General features: G+C 41.1%; 1 protein-coding gene across 1 annotated transcript in view; it reads right to left on the reverse strand.

Annotated features, from left to right (window-relative positions):
• Window positions 1-2475: 2475 nt before the first annotated feature.
• The window catches only part of CD28 (CD28 molecule), a 29202-nt gene continuing 17791 nt past the window's right edge, over window positions 2476-13886 (reverse strand). Inside the window, exons 2-4 of the mRNA XM_032638475.1 lie at window positions 10566-10919; window positions 10190-10314; window positions 2476-4747 (exon numbers count right to left, since the gene is read on the reverse strand). Of these exons, the coding sequence (XP_032494366.1) occupies window positions 4619-4747; window positions 10190-10314; window positions 10566-10919 (608 nt within the window). The 3' untranslated portion in view covers window positions 2476-4618. The remainder of the gene's footprint in view (window positions 4748-10189; window positions 10315-10565; window positions 10920-13886) is intronic.

The raw sequence follows: 13886 nt of genomic DNA on the forward strand, positions 1-13886 counted from the left end.
TTTGGAGATGAACTCATAACACACCTATGTGACGTCAGGCCACACTCAAAGCACACTTTGCAATGAAGTAATAGGAGTTATTACATGAAATATCAGACCAGCTCTTGTGTCTCTTGTTCAGGGGCCTTTCCCTACCCACAAGAGGATAGCAGTGTGTGTGTGTGTGTGTGTGTGTGTGTGTGTGTGTGATGATTGATATGCCTGATTTGAATTGCCAACTTGCTCCAAATGCCACAATTTTGTCTGTCGTTGTTCTTTTATTTTAAAACTATTGCAAGCCACTAGCATGTTCAGTTATGAAAAGAGCATGACAGGTGAAGAATCTGAAATTGTCTGTCCCCAGCATTCCCATCCTTGAGCTCTTTATGAATCACAGCCAGGCAAAGCATTTATAGAATTTGTTGGGGGCCAAGGGAGAAAAAATAAAAAGAGCAGCAGTTTAGTAGTTGGATGGGATTTTAACAACAAAGCCACATTTTCAGAAGTCTTAGACTAAAGGCATGTTTAAAACATAGTCAATACTCCATTAAGAGGGAAGTTGGGGACTTCAATGGGAAATCAACTTAATTTCAACTGTGGCTTATTTAGCGTGACTTTTTAAGATGACTCTAACAGTATTGGTTTTCGTCACTGCACAAACATTTCTAAAATGTAAATGAACTTATAGCTACCAGGTTTTCTTTCACCAGGCTTGGCTGTGTGTATGTTTTACATCCTGTCTCACTAATAAAATGGATTTTTGAGCTTATTAATAGGAAAGTGGAAAACAGAACTGACTCTCTCCTTCTCAGAGTCTGATGAGTACATTTAGACTGACAATTAATTCATAAAGGCATGTGAAATTCACTCATTCAGTCGATAAATATTTGTTACCTGTCAGGCACTGTTCTAGGCACTGGAGATATGGCAATAAACAAAGCAAAGTTCAATCCCTCCTGGAGCTTGCATTCTAGTTTGGGGAATTAGACAGTGAACAAATAAGTTTAAAAGTCAGGTATAAGAAATGGTGAAATGCTATGGAAAAACAAACAAGCGAGGAAAGTAGATGGGGCTTGGGGAGATTTTACTAGGGTGGAAGGTGACACTTGAGCAGGGACGTGAAGGAAATGAAGGAGCAAGCCAGGTAGATATCTGGGGAAGAGCATTCCAGACAGTGGGAACAGTATGTGTAAAGGCCCTGAGGTTGGAACATGGCTGTGATATTTGAGGAGGAATATATCGGAAAGTATGTATATACTTATAAGAAAGAGATTTCCTCAGCCTCAAGAGCCCTTGCAGATACCAAAACCTGGGCAGTAACAGGTCTACAGCAGTGATGATTTTGGTTCTAGGTTCATCACTGCCACCAGCTCCAACCTCCAGCATGCAGTTAAATTTAACGCTTTGCGATCAATCCCCAGGCCTGCTGTTGCTCTTGTGCGGCAGTACCAAAGGCCAGGATGAGGGATATGCTATCCATTTACCCACCAACATCCCCATTAAATTAGCCATGAGAACTAGTGGCTCAGTTGGTTAACCTGAGGGATTGATGGAGTTAAGGCTGAAGTTTGATCTCTCTGATAGAACACTTACATCCCACAGAATGCACAGGTAAGCCCAGCCTGACCTCTCAGAGATATAATCCATTGGTCTGATGAGAAGTTGTGACTAAAGCCAAGCAAACAAACCAGAAGGGTACTTTGCTTTGAAATGAAACTAATATTTAAAAGTCTGGATTTTTTTTTCAAGGCTAAACTAGAGATTTATAAAAAGGGGTTATCTCATACCTTTTTTAAATAACAGGTTTTCTCCAGATTCATCACCAAAAGTGAAGCATACCTGCTCTGAAAAACAGTATTAAAGCACAAATTTAAAACAGGCACATGGTAGTTCAGTCATTTTATCACTGAACACAGAACATAATGTATACTTGGTCTCTTTATTTATTTATTTTTGTTTGTTTGTTTGTTCATTTGTAGTATGCGGGCCTCTCACCATTGTGGCCTCTCCCGTTGCGGAACACAGGCTCCAGACGCGCAGGCCCAGCAGCCATGGCTCACGGGCCCAGCCGCTCAGCGGCATGTGGGATCCTTCTGGACCGGGGCACGAACCCGTGTCCCCTGCATCGGCAGGCGGACTCTCAACCACTGCGCCACCAGGGAAGCCCACTTGGTCTCTTTAAATTGGTATGCTCATCCCCAAATAAGTGAGCTCACAATCAAAAATTATAGAACCACTGTTAATTATAAGACTCTTACAATAATAGCAGCAAATTGTTTTCTTCATAATTGCCATATCTGAAACTGTAACAGCATTGCTCCAACCACTGTTCTTAAACCATTTCTTGGTTCACAGTAATAGTGAAAACGGACTTCCCTGTTAACATTTCTACTTTGGTTCTGTTCAGAGTGAGTAAGAAAAATCTAAAGTATGATTCATCTTCAGTAAACCTATTTTTCCCATCAGAAAATAAAACCATTTATTACCAAAGAGCAAATCTTTCCATTTTTTAATTTATTTTTTGTCATTGCCCTTTCTAAAAATTCTCCAGCTCTGTCTTTTTCAAATTCAATCTGATAACTTGGATTAAGGAACTCTGTATGCCAAGAGGCTGGTGATTTGGCACATGTGTCAGTATAAATTCAACAGTTTTCATCACCCAAGGACTGCTAAGTTTGACCTTCTTTGAAATAATTTAATTCATGGATTTGAAGCCCATTTAAAAATCAACCGAAGTACAATATCCTCTGAATGGAATTATAAGATTTCTACCCCTCCCCATGTTACAAAAAAAAAAAAAAATTAGAGAAGACCTCTTTATATACATAAAAGTGAGAGGCAGAATGCTGTACATCTTATTGCGAGCTAAAATATTTTGAAACAGGAAATGGGAGGGAGTTTAGAGGCTTTCAAATTTTGTAGCACCTCATCCCTGGGTAGTGAATTTAAATTTGTGTTATAATAGTCTCTTCCTTCTCAGGTCATTGCCCAGTTTAATTTTTATACATAGTTTATCTATACGACAATAATAATAATAGCTAACATATGTCAGGCATGGTACTATGTGCCAGGGCCAAGCAGAAAAAAAAAAGACAAACTTGAGACATGGCCTCATGGAAATGATAGTATAGGAACAGACATTTGTGATCACTATCTTCATTTTATAGTTGAAGAATCAGAGTCTTAGAAAGGCAGTGACTCGCCTGCGGCCAACTAGCAATAGTACTTGAGCCAGGCCTATCTGCCTCTGAAACCTAGACTTCTCCAACGTCTGAATGAATCGAAGCACTGAACAAATTATAAGGGCAGCAGTAAAACCATTCTTCAAGGTCTCCAGACATACTCCAGTTGACCCAAACTGGAGCCAGAAAAATATTCATGGTGTTTCCAGGGTCTGGCCTTGCCTGGTATCTTGAGAACTTTGATGCTATCTCAAAAGCATCGAACACTTTTCCATGTCGATGGACCTCCAGGGTAAACAGGCAACTGAACCACAGAGTTCTGGAGCTCTGAGCCCTAAAGCACAGAAAGTCCCAGAAAGAAGCTCTCACCATTTCTCCTTCTGCCTTCTGTCTTCTAGAAAACTCCTACCAGATGCCAGCCACCCCTGTGGCATGTGGCAAGAATTGTGTTGTTCCCTTCAGAAGTTTCTCGAGACCCATCCCTCATACTCTAATGGATGCTAACATCCCTTTTTCACAGTATCATCACTTCTCCAGGAGATGCACTCTCAGCATCCCGCTGTAGATCTCCGTGCAGACAATAAAGAAACCAACTGAGCAAACCTAAAATACATGGAACAGAAAAGGCCCCTGTATGATTCGACTGAAATGAGATGCTAAACAAATAACCCTTCATAATATTCAAATAATTTTGACATCAAGTGACCTTATTTCCTGACACATTCTTCCTTGGTGTGGGAGGACTACTTTATTCTTTTGAAATCATATTGTGAAGACTACCTTGAATTCCCATCACAGGGAGTAAGGAAAGCAAGTTGGTTTACCTCCCATTGCTCTGAAGGGATTCCATTGGTCAAAATGACTAATAGGACCAGAATTCATCAAAAAGAATATCTACATCTTTACAAACTAAAATTAAATAGGAACTAAGTGACTCATTTCATGAGTGAGAGACAGTGTTTTAAGGGTTTTTTAAATGTTTATGTCTCCCTCCCCCATTCCAACTTATCTCCACCCAAAACCCCCATTTAATCAAAGAGAATGATTTCCTAACCTTTTCTTCTCCATCTAAAAAGTCTTTCGATATCACACTTCACTTGACTGCAATATGCAGGTGAGTTAGAAAGGAGTGGAACTGGAAGCAGATGTCAGGGTTAACAGAATCCACTCACTTTCAGTTTTCTACCCTAACCTCTCAATCAAGTCAATAAATACATGGTGAGTTTGAATTTGGGCCATGGCACTACACGGGTCTGCCACAGTAATATCCTTTAACTTCATGTCAGAGTCTCAAAATGATGTTATTCGGCCTATTTGTTCAAGAAAAATTAGCATTGGTGGCCTAACAGGAGGCCAAGGTGGCTGGCTGAAGACGAGGCAGTCCTTTCCTATCCAGAGCAATGGTGTTGAGCAGGTGAAGAGGGGCCAGCCGGCTTGCATCTGGATAGGCGTCCGTGTCAGGAACGGTAGGCTGCAAAGTCCCGTGCTGGCGCATAGGGCTGGTAGTGCTTTCGGGTGGGCCCCGGCCTGCGAGGTGTCATGTTCATGTAGTCGCTCTGAAGCATCCTGTTTCTCTTACTCTTCATCTGCAGAAAAGAGAGATGTCACTGTGAAGGGGGCCAGGGACACAGAGGGAGATATCTGGGAGGAGTGCTAAGATTTGGGGGCAACTCTTCAGAACACAGTCAAAGGAAGCTGAACAAACCAGAATTCATTGAGCACCTTGGACTTGCATAATGACCAATCAAACCCAACTACTTTGGACTCTTCCAAATTAACCTGAAAAATCTGAATCAAAGAAAGTATTTTAGAGAAATGCACTCCTGTTACCCACAATGCAGCCATTTGAACTGAATTCCAAAAGCATATCTAATTAACATATCCAACTCTGATATGTGAATATTCTTGAAGGCCCTTCCTCCTTTGAAAAGGTTGAGCATCCCCAATGCAATCTTCTTGTATTAGTCATTTGCTCAAGAAGCCATTTTTTTTCATGATTAACCAAAGAGGACCTTCAGCCCTCCAGAGTCTGGAATAGTCACAATTTCATAGCAGTGGAGTCCAAATTAATTGGATGTTACAGTTCTAGACAACTAGTTACAGTCCTATTCCTTTATATGTATGTATATTTCCATAAATAAAGACAATAGCGTCATTCATCTCCATCCCTGAGACACAGCTCCCTCTGGATGAATTTCTACCAGGAATGAGGGGTGATACTAACCCTAGAATTAGAGTTATACTCACCACGGATCTTAGCAAAGTTTTGACTGAAGGTTAGGAACATATTTTCTCAATCAGTGTGATGGTAAAATTTACATGTTTGATAAAAGTTCCATAAAAATTCTAAAAGTAGAAAGCCATCCAGATTTCTGGATTCAGAATGAAAAAAAAAAGTCTATTTCTTGGCGCATAGGCCTGGCCTGATGCGTAAGTAAATATTGATACGTTGGACATGAATGTCATGAGCACCAGAATAAATAAGCTAAAGACTGGCCTTATTTCCATGCACTCCTACCTGAGCCCTTCCCACCTTCCTTATCAAAGGGGCGGGAGTAAGTGTTAAAGGTTGGTAAAAAATGGACCTCCATATCACTAAATAAAACTAACATGTCTTCAGGCCTCATCTTTTGAGCTCTCAGCAGCATTCTAGATTATCCGTTCCCTTCTGACATGCTTCTGCTTTGCCTTCCGTGAGGTGCTACCGCCCCAGTTCTCATCCTGCTGCTCTGGGGCCACTCCCTCCTTGCCTCCTCTGCAAGCTCTTTCTTCTCTAACTAGCCATTCAGCGTTAGCGTTCCTCATGGTTTGGTCCTAAGCCTTCTCCTCTACTCATGCCATCCTCTCTCCCTAGGCAACCTCTTCCACATTCACAGTTTCAATTCACCCAAATTTATATCTCTGGACTAGACCTCAAAGGTACTTGAAACTCAACATGTCCAAAAAGAAACTCAAGATCTTCCCCTAAAACCTGGTCTTTTCCAGTGTTTCTCGTCCCAGTGAGTGACACTACCATATACACAGTTGCCCATACCAGACCTCCTAAGCCTCATCCTTGACACCTCCAACTCCCTTATCCTCTGTCCCAGAGGATATTTTACAACATCTTAAGACATTTTGGGTTGTCACACTGGGATGAATGCTACTGGCATCTAGTGGGCAGAGGCCAGAGATGCTGCTAAACATCCTACAATGCACAGGGCAGCCCCTGACAACAAAGTATTATCCAGCTCCAATGTCAGCAGTGCCAAGACCGGAAATCCTGATCTGAAGAGTCTGATCATGAAAAAGAAAGGAATGAAAATGAAGCAATGGATACAAGATATATCACCAAGTGAGAATGAATATTCTTAGACTGCCTGAGTCCTCCTTCTTGCTCATACTCAAAGATGACTGATGATTTGAGCCTGGGTGAGCAGGAGGTTGGTGGTCCATCCATAAATATAAGGCAAGATGATAGGAAAAGTGGATTTGAAAGAGGCTATCAATTCAGCTTCGGTCATTTGGGATTTGAGATGATGGATGAGGTTATCTAGCTGAAAGTAAGAAGAGGACATCATTAAACAGACATAACTGGGGGATGCATTCAGGGAGAGGTAGCTATGGAAACCAAGGGGGTGAGGGAAGTTGCCCTTCAAACATCTTGGTTCTACATCCTTCCTATAAAGGACTAGAGGCCTCTTGGGCACAGGGTTATGGCAGGGCAGGAGTAAGGCAAGGAACTGTCTGCCCCCCAAATAAATGTGGAAGGCTGCTGCTGATATCCTGGGAGGCATTACCTACTCTAACTCTGACGACTTCCCTTGCCAGACTCCTAAGAGACAGACTTTGCTTCTGGACACTCAAATTAAACTATAGCTAGTTAGAGGGGCCCCCATAATGAAGATGTCTTGGCTCTGAGGTTCTCTGGGTTGCACCAAACTTATGAAAGATCTGTTGCAATCCGCTCCCATGCTTACCCTCGTGCTGTTATCAGATAGCAGATTTAGTCATTTTCACCCTAACTGTAAACACAACAGTGGGATGGAAATGAGACATGTTGGGAACAGTATACAGAACCCACAGTGTCCATGTTCATCTAGCATATGCATGTACGTGTGCAGAGTACTCACCTTACATGTCTCTGTGACTAAGTCATTTAGCCCTTCAACATTCACTGTCTGCTAAAGATGTGTGATTTCAGGACCACTCCTCCCTTTCTCTTCCTTCTACTCTTTTGTTCTTCAGTTCTTCTACAGATACTACCTGTACACACACTATCTACATTGCCCACAGTGTGATTTATAGTGGAGAAAACTGTGTTTTTTAAAGGCTCCTTTAGACTAAGAAGGAGGATGGGTTTACCATCTCAACGGAGTGAACTGAGGATTGAGTGAGAGTGACAGGTGCTGGTCTGTGGCTGCCTGGCAGAGGCGAGCTCTCTCTTCATTCAAATGTCAGCTACAGGTCAAGAACTGAGATAGAGTCTGCAGCTGTTCCCAGAAACTCACTCAGCCTAGAACTGCCTACGGCAGTACATCACAGACCCTCAGGAAGTTCCAGAAAACAGCATCTTACACCAAGGCACAACGTAGACCAGCCAAAAATAGGATCCCAGAAAAGTACCCTGGAAATGGCTAAACTCTAGGGATGGATCCCTGATGACCTGGCTGCCTATCTCAGCAAGTTGTTTAAACAGTATCCAGAAAAGATGAGCCCTGGGTAAAAATGCTCTGTTATTCTATGAAATATACATATACATTTATTTCACACCCATTTGGTCAGAGAGTACAAAGACCTATGTTTGAGATGCAGATAAAGGGTACTTCTTATTGGGTAACCTAATTAACCACAAGAGGCCACAGAAGAAGATAAGGTATGCCAAGCACTGGGACTTCCCAATTTTCAGGGAGCTCATGAGACAGAATAAGACCAAAATAAGTTTTCTCAAGACAAAAGAAGGTGAACCTCACTAGGAATTAGTAGTGCTGCCAAAGGAAAACATATTGCATTTATGATGTTTCCAATTTAAAAGTAAACTTTTTTAACTCTTTAAAAATAAAAGCTACTCTTGTCCCCTTTGGGTAATTCGAGTCACTTAGCAAATTAGTCCCTGCTTATAGTAACTGATATTCTAGTGTATATTGACAATAAGTTTTAAATGGTGAGCATTACCCTTCTGGCCACTGAAAGTTAAAACAGTTTTCCAAAACTACTTCTTACAAAGCTGGTAAAGTACATTGACTTAGGTCAGCATACTACAGGGGAGCCCCTGTCCTGGAAATGTACCCCAAAAGGCACTGCACCTGGCTTTTAGATTAAGAAGTTGATATTCCAAGGGGATCAAGATAAAAACAAGAACTGAGGGCTTCCCTGGTGGCCTAGTGGTTGAGAGTCCGCCTGCCGATGCAGGGGACGCGGGTTCGTGCCCTGGTCCGGGAAGATCCCACATGCCGTGGAGCGACTGGGCCCGTGAGCCACGGCCGCTGAGCCTGCGCGTCCGGAGCCTAAATTCTAATGTTATTGGCAAACTCCACAGAGGTTCAAAGATGAAAGGTAACTAGGATGAAGACACCAAGATCCAGACTCAACTGACATCAGAGGAAGAACTTAGGCAATATTTCACTACATAAAAAGCCCCCATCAGGGTTGGGCAACTTGAAGAAGGCAAGATAGGCAAATTCTCATGATCTGATATAAAGGATTTTCAGGAACAAGCAGCCACTTTGGTGGTTACAGATTTTGTTGGAGGTACAGATTAGGCAACAGGAAGCCTGACAAGCATCCATCTGCCCCCTAGTCTCCCAAAATGGGAGTAGCATTTGGGGAACAAGGGAGAGGCACACTTTGGCAAAGGCTGACAAGAGTTTAAAAGGATCCCAGGCTGAATCTATCCTTGGCATGACTGTGAATCCAGGGCTTCCTTCCTCCTCCACCCCGACCCTGCCCAGCACCAAGGCTATAGTAAATAGGATGGCTTCAACATGGCATGGCTTCCAGAAATCACTGATCCATATATGAATTAGTTAGATGTATGGAATATGCCTTAAAGATAAGTATGATACTTCAGGCATACTCATTTAAGTCCTTAGTTTGGCCTCTATGGGGGTTATCAATTCATCAGTTCATAAGCATTTTTTAAGCACTAAGCTAAATGTACTTAATACCAGATGGATGGTGAATGTCAAGAGAAATAGTCCTCTATCCTTGAGAAGCATACATATCCTGTTGAGGAAATGATTCATACATGAATCTAACTTCTAGAAAAAAATTCAAACACAATATGGAATCAGTGCCACACTGTGTACATAAGAGCTGGAAGTTCCTGAGTAAGAGAAAGGAGAGAAAATAAGGAGGTCCCTGCCTCACAGTAGATATGGTGATCAATATGTATTCAAATCTAGGCCAAAACTTCAACGTTGAAGCAGGTAGAGAAAAACACACCAAGTTTATTGCATGAACATTTGCAAAAGTCCGTAAACTCCAATTCAGTGGTAAGAGCTCAGAAAAGTCTAACTCCCGTTATAGTTTCATAATGACAGCACCATACTTGGCCTCACAAAATTCAACTGCTTCAGAGGAGATAAAAATATGACTCAGATAAACAGACCTAGTTTCCTTGCTAGGTTTGAATGCATAATTTCAGTAGACAAATTTCTCATGATTTTTGACCCCGAACCAAAGTTATTCATTGGCTTCAGTTTCTTAGATTCCCAAGTCGCTTAGATTTTTATACATATGTATATATTAGAGCTATTTTATATGTCATAATGACATTGCAAAGTGGGGAGAAGAAAGGTAATTTTCTACCCTAATTTATCTCCCACACTTATTTACCTGTTTAGCTTCTTACTCTGCTTGGCCACCTAATCAGATTTTTATCTCAGATAAAGTTGGATAGGCTAAAAGAGAACCTACTGAAACCTAGCAGGGAAAAAGAAAATAATCACATGTTCAACAGAAAATAAGCCACATAGGCAAAATTCTTGAATATGTCCAATTGCATATGCAGTAGAAAAGTTACATGAAAACAATGCTGTTTCTCTTACCCAGCAGTTAGAAAGAGCCACTGTTGCTAGCAAGCTATAGAAAGCTAGGACTCCATTTACCACCACAAGTGCCCAAAATGGCTTAGAGGACTCAGGAGACCGGGGAGCTGGACAAAGATGTTTCTCTGAAAAATAGAATAGATTAGATTAAATGATATGGGAATGTCACTTGGGTACATTTCCTTCCTTCTTCCTAGAGGAGAATGTGAGAGGAATCAAAATATGCAAAATATCACTGGCTTAAGAGGTGTAGACTTCCTCGTTGGTCTGTCCTCTTTGGGAGTTAGCCAACCCCACCACTGATCATGACCTAGTTTTCAAGACTGCAGTTGAAAACCACTACTTGAGAGTGGACACTGGTCGAGCCGTGCGTTACCTTTCACATGGATAATGGTCCCATTACTCTTCTCATTGTCTATGTAAGGAGGAGGATACAGAACCTCGATTTTGCAGAAATAAATATCCGTTTGGTTAACGTACAAATCCTGGAGGTAGAATGTCACTGTTTCGTTGCCCAAGTTCACAGTGCAGTTGAATTCCTTATTTGTAGACTGAAGTGACTTGGAGTGATTTCCATTCACAGCACAGACCTCCACAGCACTATCTACTCCCTTATAAAGGGATGCCCGGAACTCCTTCGAGAAGAGGTTGTAGGTATACTTGCAGCTGAGGTTGACCTCATTGTTGTTTACCACAAGCATGGGCGACTGATTCACCAAAATCTTGTTTTCTGGATGGGGAAAAAATCATTTGCTTAGAACAAGAATATAAGGACTTTTTTTCTGAAGTCAAGTTATATTAGTTAACAAAATAAACAGATCTCCAGCAAAGGATTTCTCTTGGCAGATGAAGACGCAGGGGCTCTTTGGAAGATAGTTATCCTGAGAGTTTACATTTTGATATCATTTTCATCCTCCTTTGAATGGAACAGTGGAGCATGTTTTCACTTGGAAGGCAGAACGTGGCCTTCTGTTGGCATTGAACATCACAGCTATGCATTTGGAATTTTTGAATCTGTGCTGAGGTTCCTAACATGTTAATCATGCTCAATTAATTTTCTAATTGAGTGTTTTACTTGGAAATGGCTTTTAACACCTGACATAAACAAATAGATTTGTATTTTAAGTTGTGATTCAGCCTTTTGTGAAGAAATTTAAATGTTTTGAAACATTCTGACTTCTTTTATTGGCTGTTCCAAGAGTAGGATAAAGAGGTAAGAAAAATGTAATCCAAAGAATTTAATTTATCCTCCATAGCAAATTCTGAAAACAGCCTTGTCAGGAAGTTTGCATTTTTGTTTCTTTAAATCACAGAAGATGGAAGAGGCCCAAGAGGCCCACAAGAGTTCTTTCTCTAGCCCATCTTCTACCTTTATGCTATCCTAGTAAACGATCCAAGAATCTGGAGACCACCTAGTTCAATCTCTTCACTTTTAAAGCAAAGAACCTGAAATCTGCATGATGGAAGAGAACATATCTATTCTATCCTGTTTTTTCCCCACTATACCCCATTCCCTAGCACATGACAATATATTCTCTTTTCCTGTAGTGACTGTGTGAGGCCTAGAAACATTGGATGATCTGTCTAATATCACTGAGCAGATGGTGAGCAAAGCAAGGACTGAAACCCAAGTAAACTACAACCACCTGAGCAATGGGCCACTTAAGCACTGAGAATCGACTGTGCAACCAACACTCTCCAAAATTTCTTTAAAACAATAAATCACTTTGTGTCTTTGATTAAAAATTCAATACAAACAAAAAACATTTTTGCTATTGTTTTTAGGTATACTAACAATTGTCTGCCTGTTCACATTTTTTTTTAAGGGTTATTTGAAGCAATACCCCCCATACCCATACTAAAGGGTCAAATCATCTATTAAAATGAAATTTACAATTTAACCTGGATTTGAAGCCATGTACTCAAGTATTTTGTTTTTGCTTTGGAGAAAACGGAGCTGCATAGAACTAAATCACTAATAGCTTTTCATCTTTTACATAGTTCTCAATGCTAGCTGTACATCAAGAACCTGTGCCTGGGTCCCATTCCCAAAAATTCTGATTTAACTGGTCTATGCTGGTGGAGAGAGGGATCCATTCTTTTCATTTTTTTTATAACAACTTATTAAGATATAATTCATGTACCATAAAGCTCACCCTTTTTTTAAAGTTCACCCTTTTAAAGTAAACTTTAAAAGTTCAGTGGCTTGGGCTTCCCTGGTGGCGCAGTGGTTGAGAGTCCACCTGCCGATGCAGGTGACGCAGGTTTGTGCCCGGGTCCGGGAAGATCCCACATGCCGCTGAGCGGCTGGGCCCGTGCGCCATGGCCGCTGAGCCTGCGCTCCGCAATGGGAGAGGCCACAAAAAAAAAGTTCAGTGGCTTTTTATTACATTCACAAAGCTGTGAATGGATCGCCACTCTCTGATTCCAGAATATTTCATTACCCACCAAAAGAAATCCCATACCCATTAGCAGCCCCCTCCCCATTCCTTCTTTTTTCCAGCCCCTGGCAATCACGAATCTATTTTCTACCTCTATGGATTTGCCTATTCTGGACATTTCATATAAATGGGATCATCAATATGTTGCCTTTTTTTTTTTAACATCTTCATTGGAGTATAATTGCTTTACAATGGTGTGCTAGTTTCTGCTTTATAACAAAGTGAATCAGCTATACATATACATATATCCCCATATCCCCTCCCTCTTGCATCTCCCTCCCTCCCACCCTTCCTATCCCAACCTTCTAGGTGGTCACAAAGCACCAAGCTGATCTCCCTGTGCTATGCGGCTGCTTCCCACTAGCTATCGGTTTTACATTTGGTAGTGTATATATGTACATGCCACTCTCTCACTTTGTCCCAGCTTACCCTTACCCCTCCCTGTGTCCTCAAGTCCTTTCTCTAATAGGTCTGCGTCTTTATTCCCATCCTGCCCCTAGGTTCTTCATGACCTTTTTTTTTTTTTTTTTAGATTCCATATATATGTGTTAGCATACGGTATTTGTTTTTCTCTTTCTAACTTACTTCACTCTGTATGACAGACTCTAGGTCCACCCACCTCACTACAAATAACTCAATTTCATTTCTTTTTACGGCTGAGTAATATTCCATTGTATATATGTGCCACATCTTCTTTATCCATTCATCTGTCGGTGGACACTTAGGTTGCTTCCATGTCCTGGCTATTGTAAATAGAGCTGCAATGAACATTGTGGTACATGACTTTTTTAGAATTATGGTTTTCTCAGGGTATATGCCCAGTAGTGGGATTGCTGGGTCATATGGTAGTTCTATTTTTAGTTTTTTGTTGCCTTTTGTATCTAGCTTCTTTCACTTAGCAGAATGTTGTCAAGGTTCATCTATGTTGTAAACGTATCAGAACTTCATTCCTTTTCATGGCCAAATAATATCCCATTGTATGGATATACCACATTTTGTTTCTTCATTCATTAGTTGCTTTCACTTGTTGGCTATTGTGAATAATGCTGCTATGAATATTCATGTACAAGTTTTTGTGTGGATGAATGTTCTCGATTCTCTTGGGTGTACACCTGGAGTGGCATTGCTGGGTCATTATGGTAACCTTGTATTTAACTTGTTAAGGAACTGTCAAACTGCTTCCTAAAACAACTGTACCATTTTACAGCCCCACCAGCAGTGTATAAGGGTTCCAATTTCTCCACATCCTTGCCAAC

Source organism: Phocoena sinus, chromosome 7, assembly GCF_008692025.1.
Source record: "Phocoena sinus isolate mPhoSin1 chromosome 7, mPhoSin1.pri, whole genome shotgun sequence".
NCBI classification, from domain to species: Eukaryota; Metazoa; Chordata; class Mammalia; order Artiodactyla; family Phocoenidae; genus Phocoena; species Phocoena sinus.